Source organism: Camelus bactrianus, chromosome 18 (assembly GCF_048773025.1).
Source record: "Camelus bactrianus isolate YW-2024 breed Bactrian camel chromosome 18, ASM4877302v1, whole genome shotgun sequence".
In the NCBI taxonomy this organism is placed as follows: Eukaryota; Metazoa; Chordata; class Mammalia; order Artiodactyla; family Camelidae; genus Camelus; species Camelus bactrianus.
The window spans coordinates 23,356,540-23,375,639 of record NC_133556.1 but is presented as its reverse complement, the minus strand read 5'-3'; the positions used below and the strand labels follow the sequence as shown (position 1 = coordinate 23,375,639).

Genomic DNA, 19,100 nt, shown 5'->3' with positions numbered 1-19,100 from the left:
TTGACATCTCATATATAGGACTGTAACCTGCAGTGTGTGTCTGTGTGGAGGGGGGTGAAACCCACTATTTTATGGATGTTACTTAAAATTAGCATACAGTTATTAGTAATGGGATAAACAATCATTTGGTAATAAAGTTTGTTAACTAAGAAGTTACAATAACCTTTCAAAAGTGGGGACTGCAGCAGAAAAATAAAAATCTTAGGGCCGAATATTTGGGAACTACTGCTTCTCAGCTTCCAAGATCCTTAATCAAACTCTTGTGTACATTTTCTCCAGTGAAGTCAGGATACCAAAGTACAACCAAAAAATATTATTTACTTTCACATGAATTAGGGAAAAAATAGTATTTTACACCCTGAATTCATAAACATTACTGTTTAGCACAAACCTAAGTTTTAAAAAAAGAAGGGGTGTGCGAGGGTACGCGGTAGTGACAGAAAGCAGATCTGGAATCCACTGCAAAGGGGCACAAGGGAACTTCTGGGAGATGGAAGTGTTCCATATCTTGATTATGCTGGTGGTTATGTGACTATACTCAATTGCCAAAACTCAAATTGTATAATTAAAGTGGGTATTTTTTTCAAAAAAAATTTTTGGAGGAGGAGGTAACTAGGTTTCTTTCTTTCTTTATTTTTAGTGGAGGTACTGGGGATTGAATTCAGGACCTCATGCGAGCTAAGCATGCATTCTACCCCTGAGCTATACCCACCCCCGAGAGTGGGTATTTTTATTGTTTGTAAATTGTCCCTCAATTAAAAAAAAAAGGAGAGTGAATTGATTTAAACTCAATTGAAAAGAAATGTTAAGCAAATAACAGTACAAGTGGTACACTGATGTGACAAAATTCACAAAGATGGTATATGAATAACTATTTGAGAAAGACAGAGCTAAACCTTCGAAAGGAAGCAAAGCCCAGAAAAGGGGAAGCCTAAAATGTAATTTTAAAACACATTAATCACAACATTCAACAACAACAGAAGCATACAATACTGCAGTTTCAATAAACTTTTTTCAGGGGAGGAATGTTCATTTTTGAGGGGTTCTAGGACTACTGACAGAAAAACTAAAGCATATGAGAATACCCTCTGATTGTATCAGACAGAAGACCTTAGTGTTATCAAATGCTAGTTTCCAATGTTTGCATTAGACATAAAAGACACTACCTTTCTGGAACTGATCAAAGTGATCAAAAAAAGCTGTAAACTGATGTTTGCAACATTCCACGTATCCTTTTGCCTTCCACAGCTTTCTAAACAAGGTTAACCATGGATAGTGATAACCATGCAACTATCAACTTGCCAACAAACTATACATTTTCCTCGGTGAAAACAGAGTGCCTGCCAACTAAACAAGTAGCCCAAATACTACACATCTCTGAGGAGCAACAAGAGCAGCCGCAGCTGCTCCGGGAACACAGCTATTCCTTATGGGTCAACAATGAGAGAAAATGGTAAGGATTCTCCAAGGAGATTTAGCACCTTGCAAACCTGACTAACCTCACTGGAGCCTCAATTTCTACATTTTAAAACACTTTTGTCTAGTTTCAACAGAGAAGTATTTAATTAAGAATCAGGGACTTCCCACTCTGTCTTGTAAGAAAAAATTTTTATTGAAATATAGTTGACTTACAATATTGTGTTAGTTTCAAGTGTGCAGCAAAGTGATTCAGTTACATATATAGAGATAGATATTCTTTTTCAGATTCTTTTCCGTTATAAGTTATTACAAGATAGTGAATACAGTTTCCCGTGCTTCACAGTAAATCCTTCTTGTTGGAAAATCTTATTTTTGACTATCATGAATTCTATGCTTGAGTGTGTCTGTGAGAACATGAAGACATACTGTACTTACTGGCCCATTAAGCATCATATTTCTAGTTGAAAAGGGATATGCAAATTACATAAGGTGTTAGTATTTAACCTCACAAATCTCTCAAGAAAAGAGGCAGAAAAGAACATATAGGAAAAAAGAAGGGGCAAAAATACACAATAGAGTGGTTAAAACCTGGTAGCGTTAAGGAGGCAGCAAAGTTAGTAACACCAGATCAAACCTGGCATTGACAGAAGTATGCAGACAGCATAAGGGGGCATTCAGTTCATTTGCCTTAAGATGAATGCTGGGAATGTCTGGGATCCAAGTCTAAATTTCAAAACATGTATTCCAAGAGACCACCACTTCTGGAGAATCAATTCACTTAGACATTTTATCATGAGTAAATGCTTCCCAATAACTGTGCAGATGGAAAAATATCACAACAGGCAAGCTCTATTTCTAAAAAGTCTACCAGTTTGTCTGGAATCGTACTTATTCTGGAAAACAACAAAAAAAATTGCTTAAAGCAAAGTATGCTATCTATAGTCACTGGAAAAAGTAAGTCTTTCACTGAGATATACTTAAAGGAGGTATTTCCTAGGTAGGACTTGTTAGGGGACCAAATCAGAACAATAAAGATACCCATCACCCTTATCAATATCATTATTTCCAAAACTGAATTGGAATTAAAAAGGTTTAACATTGCTGATCTTACCCTAAGAATAAGAATTCTGAGGAAAGGAAGGCATCAATGCCTGAAGCCTCTACGTACCTTCAGACTTTTACTGTGTAAAACTGTAAACTGTGTGACTGTAAACTGTGAAACTGCCAATATTCAGCTATTTCTAGTGGGCAAAAACCAGCAATTTCATATGATTGCACCTATTACCATGTCCAGTCTAATAAGTAATTCGGTCTCACCAGCCTCCTGAAAGGCTTACTGGAGCACAATGTTTAATGTTGCTGAGTTGTGCCTTCAGATCGAAGGCTTTGTTTTACTGTTTCTGTTTTTCTGCATATAGGAAAAAGATATCAGAAAAGTTTACTTCACTCTCAGTCATTTGAAACTCAGAATGCCTTGTCCACAGAAATAAAAAGTGGATGGGGTCCAGGCTAGACCTCAAGGACTATCTAACCTTAATGCAGCTAAACACTTCATGTTTGCCACAAAACAAAAATAACGATTGCAATAGTAACATGAATTAAACAAAAAATTTAAACTCAAAATAATTTTATGGTCCTTGAATACTGCTTGGAGAGAATAGTTAATTTAAGGTAAATAATTTAAATTTCTGAAAGGAATTTTTGGCTATTTTCAGGGTGACTGGAGGCATCTCTTTTATATCTAATTTCAAAAGATGAAAAAGCTTTCCTTTCTCTATTTACGTTTTACCACCAATAACAGGCACAAACATATTATAAAGTAAAAATCTACATTATATTTACATTTAAAACAAACCCTAAAAAAGCCATGATTCTGAACTAAATATTCTATCTAAAGAATCTTTCCTGGTCACTCAGTGCATTTTGTTTCTTAATTCCTGTGATTCTTAATTCTCCTCCTGGCTATACAAGGATTTGTCTAAACTTGTATGCCTCTTACTAGAGTGTAATTTCCCCCAGGGATCATGTCTTATTCTTATGTCTCTCTCAGCACTGGACTTTGATCATAGTTAGCCTGCAATAAAAATTATAAGTCAAAACAGGTTTCTGCTTTGCATGAGAACAGATGACACCAAGCTTAAGCAACTGCTATCTATAATTATAACTCATAATCCTAGACATGGTGGAACATACACAAGACGCACACCAATAGCTCTGCTGCTAACTAACTCTGCAATCTTGAATAAATCAAGAATCACTGATGCCATAAAGTTTTAGGATCAGGAACTTTGTGCCATGTTTCCCCTGACACCCAGCATATGATAATCATTTACCACCTTAGCTACCATGAACCTGTATGCAAAACCCTCAATTATGATGTAGGGGCTGGTTCTAAATGAACGCCACAATGACAGGCTATCATCTCACAGAAGTCCTTCTAGTCTATGTAAGAGTGGGATCAACCAAGGCATACCACAAACACTGGTCATTTCAAGGTTGGTAATGCAGGTTCTTTTAAAGTGAAGAGCAGGAATAGAAATTCTGGTAGTCCTCATCAGTAATGATCAGCTATATTCCATCCATGCAGCTCCTACTGCTCCTTACAAACTTATGAACAGTAAGGTGATAACAGAATTTTCCAAAATCAGGTGCAAAGGGGGAGAGGGGAACTTAGCTCAGGGTGAGTACAAGAACCCAAAATGGGCTGGGTTGTAATTATTTAGGTTAGAAACAGGGTCAAAGTTGCCTCTTTCAGAGATAAGAATTAGATACACAATAAATAAATTGGCCCTGCTTTATATTACAGCACAGTCCAGTAAAATTTTCTGTGGTGATGAAAATGTTCTATTATCTGCACTGCCCGGTACTATAGCCACAAACAACACTGTGACTGTTGAACACTTGAAATGTGGGTAGTGTGACTAAGGAACTGTCACACTAATTAATTTTAATTAATTGCATTTAAATTTACCTAGCCAAGCGTGGCTGGTGGCTACCATACTGGATAGTGCAGCTGTAGATTCTCTAAGTAAGTGGTTCTCAACTAGAGGGGGATCCCCTCTCCCTCAGGGGACAACTGCCTCAACTGGAGGTTTTGGTTGTCACACTGGGGAAAGGGGATGCTACTGGTACCTAGTGGGTGGAGGCCAGGGATGCTGCTAAACGTCCTACAGTGCACAGGACAGCCTCCTACGACAGAGAATTATCCAGCTCAGTGTCAGTAATGCCAAGGTTGAGACATCTGCTCTAAGTTTACTCAGGGTTGGAACTAATGCAAAACAAACTGCAATACACCTTGTCTAAACATAATACTCAGGAAGAATGAGATTTTCCAAGCAACACCAAAACATCTGGGCTGTTCTACAAGTTTCAAGTAGGAGGTTTCTACTAAGAAGTGTATGTAGGTGTGTTGAATACCTTAAGATCTTCAGAATCAGAGTTATTACTTCCTGTGGCATTTTTTTAAACTTGAACATTAACATAAGTAAACAGTGAGACTTGTTCCTTATGAGCTGGACATGAGGGAGGAGGAGGGCTGAGACTCCTACTCTTCTAGTTTGAATTCCTTGCCCCTTTAAATCTATCTCTAGTTTCTCAAGCCATCATTAATTTCAGATACAAAAAGAAAACTGATAGATCGTGAAAGATAAGCAAATCAACACAAGAAAATGGCAGGTCCTCATGTCTACACATTATCTAAAGAAAAAGCAAGGGCACAAAATTATATTTGGACCAAAGGAAATGTACTGAGTGATTCTATTAAATAGTGATAGCACACTACATTTCAGAGAGAGATTACTTGAAATTTTAGAGGCTGGGTATCAAGTAACATTGTAGTTTCTGTAACCAGTATAAATTATGCAAGGATCAGTTTAAATGGGATCATTCAGAACTGCACAAATAGTTCTCAAATTTATATTAGCAATGTAGAACTTAACCCAGAATAATCTATTCCTCAAAGAAAGCAGAATAATGGACACAATTCAGTGTTTTACTTTGATTCGAACTATTTTTCAGAACACAAAATCTTCAACATTCATATTATAGCAATGCTTTTTCTTTTCTGCCCACTTAGCACCAAGAGAAGTTGTTCATTACATGTAAATCCCCCTACTGCTTCAGGGAATGTAAAAATAAGATACAGTCCTAGTTCTGAAAAACTTACATTCAGAATTTCCACACTAGCCGAAGGCAGAAACTTCCAGCCCACACATTTTGAATTCCTAAAAAATCATTGAAATTTTTGTGACTGCTCCAGGTTTAAGCACACTGGAGTTTCAGTACCCCTTCAGATCTTCATTTGAAGAGTTTAAGATCTTTTATCATCAATTAACATTTAGGGAGCAACCACTGTAATCTACTAAGCAGACACCACAGAAGTAATATTTAAAGCAGGATTCCAACCCACTGTTTTGCAGGTCTGCCTATAACGAACTATTCTTGGAGGAAAGAACACTCCAGTTCTTTAGGCTTCTAACTGAAATGACACAAAGCCCCATCTTCTTTATGAAACTGGAAAAGAAACAACACTGAGGGGACATTTTTAGCATCATTTTGTATTCAACTACTATACACATGATGTAGGCCAGAGGTTCTCAGCCTCAGTACTGCTTATATTTTGAGTCAGATAACCCTCTTGTATGGGGCTGTCCTGTGCAATGTAGGATCCTGTTAGTAGCGTCCCTGACCTCTACCCACCAGCTGCCAGAGGCCCTTCCCTAGCCCCCAGCTGTGACAACCAAAAATGTATCCAGACATTGGCTAATGTCCCCTGGGGAACAAAACTATCCAGTGGTTGAGAATCACTGAGTTAGACTGAAACTCAAAGTACCACCAAAAGGTAGACACTGTGCTAATCAAAAGCCTGGAAAGGCTTTATTCCTAGCCAGAAAAACATAACGTTCACTACAGAGGCGGCGGAAGAAAAACATACTATCTTTATCCTTTCTTGACTCCTTCCAGCCAATTTATGAGAAACCACCCAGGCGTAGGCTATACCATTGTGTGCACTTGAAGACATCTGGCTCAACTTGTACAATTACTCCCTTCAACTCTTCAGTGACAAGTGAACAAATCTACAGCAGCTGCTGCTTTGAAAAAGTGACAAAATACGTTATTTCTGTCAGTTCAAAATTAAAATAAAGCCGTCTTAAAACACTAGCATTGCTCCTGAATTCCACATATATGGAAATTTGGGTCTGGACAAGCAGACTCCCAAACTTGAGTAGAAAGAAGGGCTTTGAGGGAGGGAAGAAAATCCAGGTCTAAAGGTAAAGTATCCATGAAGAAATCCAAGCCCTAAATTGGAGACAATCAGAATCTGTATCACAGGCCTGAGCGGTCAGCCAGGTACATTCCCCCAAGCGGAAACCAGAGGAAAACGCTGCTGCTAGTGGATTTCCCACTTACCCGAGGGTCTCCCCTCGCCTCGGGAACGGGGTGCCATAAAGTTGCGGAGCAGCAGTATCCCCAAAACGAAATTCACCCTCTACAGAAGCCCCGCCTCCTCCTTGACCTCAGGGGTCTTAATCAGAGTTCACAAACCACCGCATCAGAATCACGTGGGGAACTCGTTAAACCCACAGGTCCCTGTCCCGCCCCCACTGAGGTTCCGACACGAGGGCTGAAAATTGGGATTTTTACCAAGGTCCCCAGGTGATTCCTAGACACATGGCGGATGGAAAACCACTGCTTTGTTATCTCCCTTCCTAACTCAGAGGCCACACACAGCCTACAGGTCTGCAGTTGGCTCCGAAACAACTGGGGCGTCATTCCAGGCGCTTCTGGGGCCGCAAGTTGTCAGCTCTGTCATCCGAGAGGACGAGCCGAGCCCACGCAGGCCCCAAGGTCGGCCCTGCAGCCCCGGACTGGGTTCTGGGTCGCTCGCGGCCCTAAGTAGAACCTGGCCCAGCCTCTCCCGGCCCACGGGGTCCCCAGAGACCCTCGGCCGCATGACGTGACCAGGCCCTCGCGGCTAAGCCTCCTCAGGCGGGCCCGTTAGTCCCCGGCCCCCTCCCCAGTCACAGTGGCAGCCCGCGACTGGGAAACAGCCGACCCGGAGGTGGCCGCCTCGGGCCGCCGCGCCGCGTCCACCCCCGGTACGGACCTTCTCCAGGGGTGCGTCCATGGCTGAGGCGGCCGGCGGAGCCCGATGCAGGCCCGGCGGCCCCGGGCGCTACTTCCGCCTCCCGCGCCCCACCGCCGTTTCCACGCTGGCAGCGCTGACGTCCCCCGCGCCCGCGGCCGGCGGGGCGGAGATGAGGAAGAGCTGCCTGGCTGTGCCACGGGGAGGGGAATGCGGGTCCGAGACGGGGCGGGGCGAGGCGTGGGGGCCCCGCTGGGGGGCGGGGCCCTCCAGGCTTCCGTACCTGGCCGTCACGCCGGCCATCCCAAACGTTCCCAGGTGAGAGGGGGAGGGTGGACGGTGGCGCCGCCCAAACTCTTTTCAGAAGCCTATCACGGGCGTCAGGGTAGAAGTATAATGAATCAAGTCATCACTCATGTAGTAAAAGGCTGGAGATACTAGTAAATCACCTGTACTTCCGGGCCTAGGCTTCCAAGTTTCCCCACTCTCAACATCCTTCAGGAATGGAACAGTCGATTCATCACAGAGGGGAGGGGAGAGGGAACGTCTTCGCGCATGCGCAGCATCCTTAGTTTCCTAGGTACCCAGGGGTTTCAGGGTTTCAGGTGTAGAACTCTCACCAGTGGCCGCTGCTCAGAAAAGGCGCTAATCAGAGCTGAGTTGTTCGTCTCTGACCTTACAGCAGACTTCTAGAGGGAAACGACTTTGAGACAACTGGCTCAGCCTCCTTCGTGTCAGGCCACAATTATGACTTGTTAGACAATAATAATAATAGATCAGCTGCTACTCTTCAGTTTTACAGTACAACAGCCCTATGATGTAGGGATCATCATTACCTCCGTTTCACGGTACAGATCTAGGCAGGTTCAAGCGCTCTGACTGCAGCGCCTGTACACTGCACACACCGCCTCTGTAGCCGCTTCCACCCCTGCTATATAATCACAATGTTTCCAGGGAATGAGAGAGAGGACATATATTTGCTTATTATTCCCTCTAAACGAGGGAAACTGAAATGAACTAGTCTATCACGGTTGCAGTCCGTAAAACAATTAACCGCTAGAACACCAATGATGACGTTGCAGCCACAAAACCCATTCCTTTTCTCTCCCGTTTTATACCCATCTCTTCTGAAATCTGTATGAATGACTCGGTTACATTTTCAGCGGAGTAATCACATATTTGAGCTAACTTGCATTTGATAAACTGCCCGGTTATGTTAATAAAGTTATTTTCTACCAAAATAAGCCTTGTGTGCAGGTCTAGAGTGTACCGTGGGAACTATTCAGATTCTCCAAAGAGCTCTGCAAACAGAAGGATGATAGGTTTCTGTCTTCCAAGATCTAAAAGTTGCATGTACCTCTGCTTCAGCAAACCAAGTGTTATAATGAAAATTTTCAACCTTTAAGAAAAGTTTAAAGAGTTGTACAGTGAACACTTAAGCTTACTGCCTAGAGTCTACATTTCCATGTATTTGCATCTATCTATCCGTAATGTATCTTAAGTTTTGATACATTCCAAGATGGAAGACATCATTTCACTCCTGAGCACCTCAGCCTGGGTATGATTAAAAACGCATTATTTTTGTGTTAGCGAAATTTAAAGCAAAACTACAATAAGGTATCGCCTCACACCCATCAGAATGACCATCATCAAAAAGTCCACAAACAGTAAAATGCTGGAGAGGGTGGGGGGAAAAGGGAACCCTTCTACGCTGTTGGTAGGAATGTAGTTTGGTGCAACTATTATGGAAAACAGTATGGAGATTCCTTAAAAAACTAAAAATAGAGTTACCATATGGCCCAGCAATCCCACTCCATATATATATGGAGGCATATATATGGAGGAAACTAATTTGAAAAGATACATATATCCCAATGTTCATAGCATCACTATTCACAATAGCCAAGACATGGAAGCAACCTAAATGTCCATTGACAGACGAATAAAGAAGATGTGGGGTGCGTGTGTGTGTGTGTGTGTGTGTGTGTGTGTGTGTAAATGGAATACTACTCAGCTATAAAAAATAAAAAATAATAATGCTATTTGCAGCATCACGGATGTACCTAGAGATTATCATACTAAGTGAAGTAAATCAGACAGAGAAAGACAAATATCATATGATATCACTTACATGTGGAATCTAAAAAATGATACAAATGAACTTACAAACCAGAAATAGACTCACAGACATAGAAAACTAATGGTGACCAAATGGGAAAGGGGGAAGGGATAAATGAGGAGTTCTGGAGTAGCAGATACAAACTATTATATATAAAACAGATAGCAAGGTCCTATTGTATAGTACAGGGAACTATATGTGGGAAGGGGTAAATTGGGAGTTTGAGATTTGCAGATACTAAGTACTATGTATAAAATAGATAAATAACAAGTTTCTACTGTATAGCACAGAGAAATATATTCAATATATTATAGTAACCTTTAATGAAAAAAAATATGAAAACGAATATATGTATGTATATGTGTGACTGAACTATTATGCTGTACACCAGAAATTGACACAACATTGTAAACTGACTATACTTCAATTTTAAAAAGTCAGTAACTTGTAAGAAACTATAATAGAAAAGAATCTGAAAAAGATTATATACATATATGCATATATTTGAATCACTTTGCTGTACACCAGAAACTAATACAACATTGTAAATCAACTATACTTTAATAAAGATAAAAAAATAAAACCCCATAATTTAAACAGTGTATTATATTAAAAAGTAGGTTCTACAAAACAAGTACTAGGGAGATGAAACTTACATTTTCTATTTTAAAAGTAGACTTTAAAATCCAACATGAAAAAGTGGGAATAATTGGTTCATTCACTATTTACCCAGATATTTATAGACTGCCATCTTGGACAGTTAGAGGCTAGAAATACAAGAATAAGATAAGATCTTGTCCTTAAGAAAACACTGTTTAGGACAGAGGTTTTTACTTTGGAATCCAGGCGGAAGTCTGTGAGATTCCTGAAACTATACCCCATTTTCCATGAGTACATTTTTCTGGGGAGAATGTGCATAGCTTTCATTTTATACTCAAGTTGGACATGTGTGTGTGCACACACACACACACACACACACACACTCACTCCTGACAAAAGAAATTAAAACTATTTGGCTTGTAGATAGACAGATACATAAGCTGATAAATTATGATGCAGCATTTAATGGGCGAGTTCAGAGAGATGAGAAAAATAGTGTAGGACGCCAGAATGTGAAACCATTCATTGTGGGGGCTTATATGTGCTGATACACACCTTTCCTGATTAGGCAAAAAAGCAAACCAAGTAAACGAAGTTTGTGGTTATTTTTCCCTGTGGGTTCATTCACATGATTTCTGTTGAATCCTGAATAATATTTACACAACCATATCATAGATGTTGTTTTTCAGTCTTTAACTTTTAGAATCAACCAAGTGACACATACGAAAGATGTATTTATTTTTCACCATGGCCATGTAAAAATAATAAATTACCAAAAAGTGGGCAGGAAGAGGCATGGTGAATAGGAATGTAAGTGGAATCACTAACATCCACAACTTCATTCCAGGGAGTACATAGATACTCTCCAAAAGGGCTAAGTCAAGATTCAAATTTTTAAGTACAATATTTAAAAACATAGAGGAAAACTCCAGAAGAAATAAAATTAACAAGAATCAGGAGTTGGAGAAGATAGGAAAGCTGATGCAAATGACAGTAAATTTCTTATTTTTATAGTAAGGAGTCAATAGATTCTTTCTAAATTAAGAAACAGACATAAGGTTTTTGTTTTGTTTTTTGTTTTTTTACAAAGTATAAGGTAAATTCTGTGGAATGGGACAAGGAGTTTGAAGATGAGAGAAAAGAAATGACAATGTTTCATTTTATGTTCTTCTGCACTATTTGAATTTGTATCACCTGCATGTATTTTCTCTTATGAATTAAACAATTTTTAAATTAAATTACCTATAAAAAATAGATTTCACTCATTTTAAAATATTTTAAAAATTTCAGAGAAGTCTGCAGTCCCTAAAGGCAACTTGAGATGGCGACCCTGAGACCATTTATATCTTACCTTACCTCAGTTACACCACACTTACTAACATAGTTTAAAAAAAAACCAAAAAAACCTTTTTATTGTTAAAATATAGAAAACAGCTTAAAAGAAATGAATTGCCATTAACTAACACACTATCATCACCATCTCTCTCCCCCTCCACGAGAGGAAACTTCTCAGACACCCCATAAGCCCCCAGGAACCCCTCTCAAAAACAATCCCAGACCTCCTGTGCCCCCCAAAATAACCACTTTCCAACATTTATAGTAATCATGTACTTCTATTTTTTTAGTTTGATCACCCAAACATGCATCCCTAAACACAACAGTTTTGCTTCATTCTTAAAAACAAAAATAAAACAAAACCCATATATATATATATATACACACACACACACACACACACACACACACACATATATATACACACATACATATATACACTCTTTTAACCTATAGGCTTTCCTATGTATTTTTTCTCCTTTGCAATTGATTTGTTGAAGACACCAGATTATTGTTCTAATTTCCCTTAGTCTGGATTTTCCTGTGTTCTCTGTATTTCCTGCAAATTGGCAATTGGACCTAGGCTTAATCAGATTCAGATTTGAAGTTTTGGGGACATATTCAGAGATGGTGAGGCATGTAGTACCCAGTTTTCTCTCCTTTTGTGTTAACAGGCACTAATATTCTTTACATTAATTCTGACCTAAATGGGAAGAGCTGTGAATTTTCTTATACCATATACATTTTTATATTCGAGGAAGGTTTTCAAGAGTGTAAGTCCAAGATATGATTTCACATCACCCTACTTTCACTTTTGTTTTTGTTTTGACATGATTTCAGACTTGTAGGAATGTTGCGAGAATACAAATTTTTTAAAATTCTTCACCCCAATCCCCCAAATGTTAACATTTTACCCCATTTGCTTCATTGTTTTCATTCTCTCTCTCTCTCTCTCCCTATATATATAAAAGTACACATACTTTTTTCTGAATCATTTCATAGTCACTTGTAGATGATGTCCTTTCATCTATAAATAATGTATATTTCCCCCGAAGAAAGATGTCCTTCTTCACAACCATAGCACAAGCAATAAAATCAGGATATTAACATTGATACTCTTTTCTCATCAATAGACTCTATTCAGATATTGACAATTGTCCCAGTAAAGTACTGGAGAGTAAAAGAAAGTCTGAAACAGTGTGTTCCGGAATAGTCCCTCTGTCTTTGCGTTTCACAACAGGCAAGAGTACAGGCCAAATAGTAATGTAGAATGTCCACCAACGTGGGTTCTCCACCTGTTTTTATAAGATCCTTGTGTTGATATTTCAAATGCTTAGTGATTTTTTTCTTCATACACATGTCCTATAGACCAGGACCTTACCTGATATAAAAATGGATGAATTTCTTCTTATTCACAAATCTCAGATAATGAATACTCATTTTTTTCTTCCCAAGAAGCTTGGAAAAGATTATAAAAGTATTCTTTCAACTGTAAACTTAAAAATCAAAGGAATAAATATTGAATTATGCATGGGCCGGCTTTTCCCTGGTTGGTAGTATTGCACATTATGAGAGCTCAGATTGTAGATTCTAATAAATCTGGGCTCTTAAAAGTGTGTGAGTGAAAGCTACTTGGGCAAGTTGCTTAACCTCCTGCTATTTTAGATTACTGATTGGTAAAACTGAGGTTATACTTACCTTTCAGTATGCGTTAAACATTCATATGGTTATTACATCAAAAACAAGCCAACAAGAACTCCTCCCTGGACCACATCCACATCCTCTTCCAGTGACTCTCATGGTCTCAATTTTCATCACACACATATCATCAATTCATTTCAATCTCACTTCAGCTGCCTTCACTCCACCCAAAAGAAAATTGTCTCTCTGTGCAATGGAGATTTTCCTTGCATCCCCAAATATCAAACTCTCTTGGCTGTCCTCTTCTCTCTGCCCTTTCTCAGTCTCTACTGGGGTTCCCTCTCCCTCTACCCAACATACAATCATTGGATTTCCTCAGCCCTCAGCCCTTCTCTTTTCTTATTCTACACACTCTCTTCCTCCATTATTCATGTAACATCTGTACCTGGGCTCTTAACATCTTGCTTTTCAAACTGGGAGTCACCTCATTAATGGGTCGTGAAATCAGTTAATTGGGTCATGTCTAGCAATTTTTAAAAAGATCAATTGGAATAGAAAACATCAGAGCACATGACATATGGGGTGAGGATAATTAGGAAAGAACCCAATTGTTCATTAATAGGTGAAGACATAGATTGTGGTCTGCTATACAATGGAAATGGAATACTACACAGCAATAAAAAGGAACAAACTCCTAATATATAGAATACCATAGAGCAGGAATCAGCAAACTTTTTCTGTGAAGTGCCAGGTGGAAAATATTTTAGGCTTTGCAGACCATTTGGTCTCTGTTACAACTACTACTCATGTCTGTGAAGCATTAACGTAGCCATAGAAAACACATAAAAAAATGAGTCACGGCCATGTCCAAATAAAATTTTATATAAAGACACTGATTTTTTAATTTAATATAATTTTCACATCATGAGATATTCTTATTCTGATTTTTAAAAATTGTTTGAAAATATAAACAATTCTTACTTAGCTCTTGGACCTTTAAATAAATAGGCAGTGGGCCAGATTTGGCCTGCAGGCTGTAGTTTGTTGATTTCTGTCATAGATGAATCTCAAAAACATTATGCTGAGTAAAAGAAGCCAAATATAAGTTAATACATATGTATGTGTATACACACACACACACACACACACACACACTGCGTGATTCCATTTATATGAAATTCTAGACAATACAAACTCATCTACAGTGACAGAAAGCCTGGGGCCAGGGGTGGAAGGGAATTGACTGCATAGGGGTGCTAGGGAACCTTTGGAGGTGATAGAAATGTTCTGTATTTTTCATTGTGGTAGAGTTCAGAGGTATATACATTTGTTAAAACCCATTGAACCGTACAAGTAATATGCATGTATTTTATTGTATGTAAAATATATTTCAATAAAGTTGATAAAAAATATCAGAGTGCACCACCTGTAGTAAGGGTAATCATTGTTTCTGAAACTTCTCTTTCAGTTATGTATGTGTATGCCTGTACAGTGATTGAACTGAATTCATCCTCTTCCACCCCAAATGTTTGATTCCTCAACATTCCTCCTCCCAGTAAAGGCACCAGCATCCACCCAGTGGTTCAAGCCAGGAACCCTGGTATCTCTCTCTCACACAGTCCCCCTTCCCCAACCCCATCCAATTACTGTTGTCACTTATACCTTCTAAATATCTCTCAAAGCTGTCTATATCTCTATCTTTCCTGCCATACCTGGACTGCTGCCATTATATAAGTGACCTATGCAGCCATACAGCAAGCAGAGTAGTCTGTTAAACAGAGAACCTGGATGCTCTGAGTACAAGCCTTCCGTTGCTGATAGAATAAAGCATGCATCCTTCGCATGGCCCACAAGTGTGGTACGGCCCCTTTCTACCTCTTTGGTCTCAGCTGTTATTCTCTGGGAAATATAAGTAGTCATAGGCACCCACACCACTCCTTGAATGTACTTAGCCTCACTGTAATTAATTAGTTTTTTAATGTCTGTCTCCCCTGATAGACTATAAATGCCATTTCTGCAGAGATGGAGTCTGTCTTTAACATTATTTTGTTCCCAGTGACTAGCAGGTCGCCTCTAACAAGTAGTTGTGGAGTGAATGAATGATGAATAATGAATCTACTCACTGGGACGATGTGCAGATTTTATTTCTAAACATTTCCATTATTTTCAATCTGGTCTTAATGAGTATCACATGTTAAAGACACTTCATGGTCCTAGCACTGATTTTTACCTCCCCAGTCTAGCCAGCCCAATGTATGTCTAGGATAGAGTAGGGTTTCATTGAATAATTATTGAATGCATTGATTCAACAAATATTTTCTGAGAGTCCACTACATGCCGGGCAATATTCTAGGAGTTGGGGATACAATGATTAAAAGGGATTGTCTCTGTGTGTGTGGATCTCACATTCTAACAGAATGGAGGAATAACAAAGAGCTCTATAATATCTTTTGTTGAATCAATCATAGTATCATAAAGAAAATAAAACAGGATAAAAGAATAGAGAGTAAATTATGAATGAATCCATGCCTTGGGCTGTAAATTTGAAATCCTTGTTCTAAAACATTCAGCATATTTGTTCAGTGACAACTAGCTGGAAATAGAAGAAAATTAAGCAAAACCAACTACTACCATCAACAATTTATTATTAAATTTTCAAGACCTTGAGGAAGGCATTTCTGTCAATTTCTCTGTTACTCAAAGGACCTCTGTTTGATGTTTGGGCACCTCTGACAATTCACACTCTACCATCACCTCGTGATCGCTGGAGCAGGATTGGGCATGAAGTCTTGGAAAATCTGGAGCAGATATTGATTGATGCAGCTGTATGAAAAAAACTTTGTACAAACATTTTAAACACAATTACATTTTATGTTTAAGACTTTCTTCCCCTAAGTAGAATTTGAGATAAGTATATTGAATATTTTAGGTGACATTATAAAAAGGTGAAATAGTATAAAAAGGTAATTTTATCTTTCATTTGTTTCATACTATTTATATTTTATGAGAGAATTCAGCCTTCTCTAACATTGTGTACCCCAAAAGAATAATCAATAAAGACATGAACAGACAATATAAAAAAAGAAAATCATGTGCCGATGGTCAATAAAAATGAAATAGTGTCAACACTACTAGTGACTGAAAACTGCAAAAAGCAAGTGAATTTTTTTGTCTATCAAATTAACAGTGTTTTTGTTTTTAATAATGGCATCTACTGTTAATTGGAGTAGAAAAAAATATTCTCATGCATTACTGGTAGAATTTCAAATTTTTATGAAACTTTTTATAGATTTTAATTACATCCAGTTGAATGCAATTTGGTACTTAGTAATAACAACAAAAAACCCTAAAATATACATTTTTTGTCCCCAAAATTCTGCTCCCAGAAATTTTAACTGAAGACATAGTTAAGGATGTACCTATAAGAATGTCATAGCAGCATTATTTATAGTGGTAAAAAATTTTAAACAATCTATATATCCAACAATATAATAAAAATTGGTTAAGTTATGGTCAACTTGATCAAGACACACTTTTACAAACAGTGATGTAGATAACCTACTTATTAACATGGAAAGAGGGTACGTTGTTAATTCAAAAAGATTGCTAAGAAAATACCATGTATGGCAAGAGGTGGGTATAGCTCAGTGGTTAGAGCACATGCTTAGCATGCATGAGATCCTGGGCTCAGACCCCAGTACCTCCATCAAAATAACTAACCAAAGAAATAAACCTAATTACCTCCCCCCTAAAAAAAAGACCTAAAATAACAACAACAAAAAACAACAACAACAAAAGAAAATACTGTGTATAAGCCTAATTTTTTAAGGAAAAATTATATGAATACATGGAAAAGACTATTAAAAATAATCAAAGTTGGAAATAGCAGATAACCTTAAAAATGTTAATTTTAATAATTCTTTTTTTTTGTTTTCCATACATTTTCTAGAGTCACTTCAAAAGAGAACATTAAATGGTTCTTGTGCTAGTTATTAATTTATCATTTCCTGACTCCAATACATTCTTTTTGCCTGCTCTGTAAAAATGGATCTGAACCCTTTAAATATTTTTCCTTTGCCAGCTGGCACAATGTTAAGTTTTGTCAGTAGAGTGTGCTAGAGAGACATTGCAGGAGGAAAGGGTTTTGCTTCCAGGTTCTTTTTCTTTTAAAAGAATATCCTACTTACTTGTTTTTGTTTTGGGGGGAGGTAATGAGGTTTATTTATTTACTTATTTATTTTAGTGGAGGTGCTGGGGATTGAACCCAGGACCTCATGCATGCTAACCATGAGTTCTACCACGGAACTATACCACTACCCCTCCCTCCTGCTTCTTGCTGGTGGTTCCTTCAATGCCCAGCACAGCGTCCCCTGGATGTAAGGGAAGACTCACTCCTTCTCTGTCTCCTTTATTCTCAACACTCTACTACAACACTACTTCACTCCTACCAGGTATGTGGGTTTTCCACTCATCAAGAAGTTTTGTGACACCAGCTGGGTGTCCTACAATTTAACTCAGTTCTGACACTATCTACCTGGGACTGTGTCTGATCCCACAGATTAAAGTCTCAGTCTCGCAAGACTTCCACTTCAGACGCCAATCACAAGTCCAGGTTGTTACCTGTGTTTCTGACCAACCGGATATAAATCTTAGGTTTCTTTTATCTCCTCCTTAGATTAAATAAATTTGCTAGGGTGACTCACAGAACTCAGAGAAACACTTTACTTACTAGATGGCCAATTTATTATAAAAGGATACAACTCAGGAACAGCCAGATGAAAAGGATGCATAGGCAGGGTCTGTGGGAAGGGGCTCGGAGCTTCCATGCCCTCTCTGGCGGCTGCGCTCCCTCAAATCTCCACATGTTTACCAAGCCGGAAGCTCCCTGAACCCTATCCTTTTGGGTTTTTACCGAGGCTTTGTTAAATAGGCGTGGTTTATTAAATTGTTGGCCACTGGTGATTGGTTCAGTCCCCTTCACCCGACTTTGGAACTTTCAGTTCCAACCCTCTAGTGGCATGACTGGTTCCCCTGCAACAATTCCACCCTTAGAGGCGGTCCAAAAGTCACCTCATTAATATAAACTCAGGTGTGGTTGAGGCGGGCTTGTTAGGAATAATAAGACACACAGTTTGAAGGCTCTGGAGCTATTTCAGGTACAGAGGGCAGAAGACCAAACAGTCTGATAAAAAGATGCTCTGGGTGCTCTTATCACTCAGGAAATTCCAAGCATTTTAGAAACTCTGTGAAACAGGACACAGACCTATTTCTTATTATAAGTCACTGTATTGTAGCAGCATACCTCCAATGAGATCCCACAACAGTTTACCCTAGACGGCAGATCTCCAGCAAATTCCACTGGCTGGCAGGGCATTATAGCAACTGATATCTCTGCCATTTAGTGAGTCAGGGCTGTGCCTGCCCAGCAAGATCAGGATCTCATGGTTCTTCCCTGGGTTTTTTATCTCAGTCCTACAGGTAGTGGCTGGTCCTCATATCTGCTGTTTCTACACTCCTGAGAGTTCTCTTATAACCCAATCCCTCATTATTCCAATTCCCTGTGAACAATTCTTTATACAGTCAGTAAGCATTACATGGGGACTCCATAATTGCAAATTCACTTACTTGTTAAAATTTTTTTTGATCTCCCAAATCAATACTCCTGACACACATGCTCAGAGCAGCAAAAAATTTGAACCACCCAGCTTGCATGTTCCCAGCCACAGTCAAACAAAGTGATGCCTGGTCCTTTTGTTGCATCTCTCAAACAAGCATCCTTTTTACAGTCTATTTAGTGCTTACTTTCCCATATCTCTGTGCTTTTTGTCAGTGATTTAACTGTTTAAAATGGTCCTCCAGCTCTGCAGCTTAGTTCTGCAGCACTGTGAGCATTCCCAAGTG

General features: G+C 38.9%; 1 protein-coding gene across 1 annotated transcript in view; it reads right to left on the bottom strand.

Moving 5' to 3' along the window:
* Nucleotides 1–7,768, bottom strand: part of PDXDC1 (pyridoxal dependent decarboxylase domain containing 1) — a 44,915-nt gene extending 37,147 nt beyond the window's left edge. Inside the window, exon 1 of the mRNA XM_074346309.1 lies at nucleotides 7,526–7,768. Within this exon, the coding sequence (XP_074202410.1) occupies nucleotides 7,526–7,546 (21 nt within the window). The 5' untranslated portion in view covers nucleotides 7,547–7,768. The remainder of the gene's footprint in view (nucleotides 1–7,525) is intronic.
* Nucleotides 7,769–19,100: the final 11,332 nt, after the last annotated feature.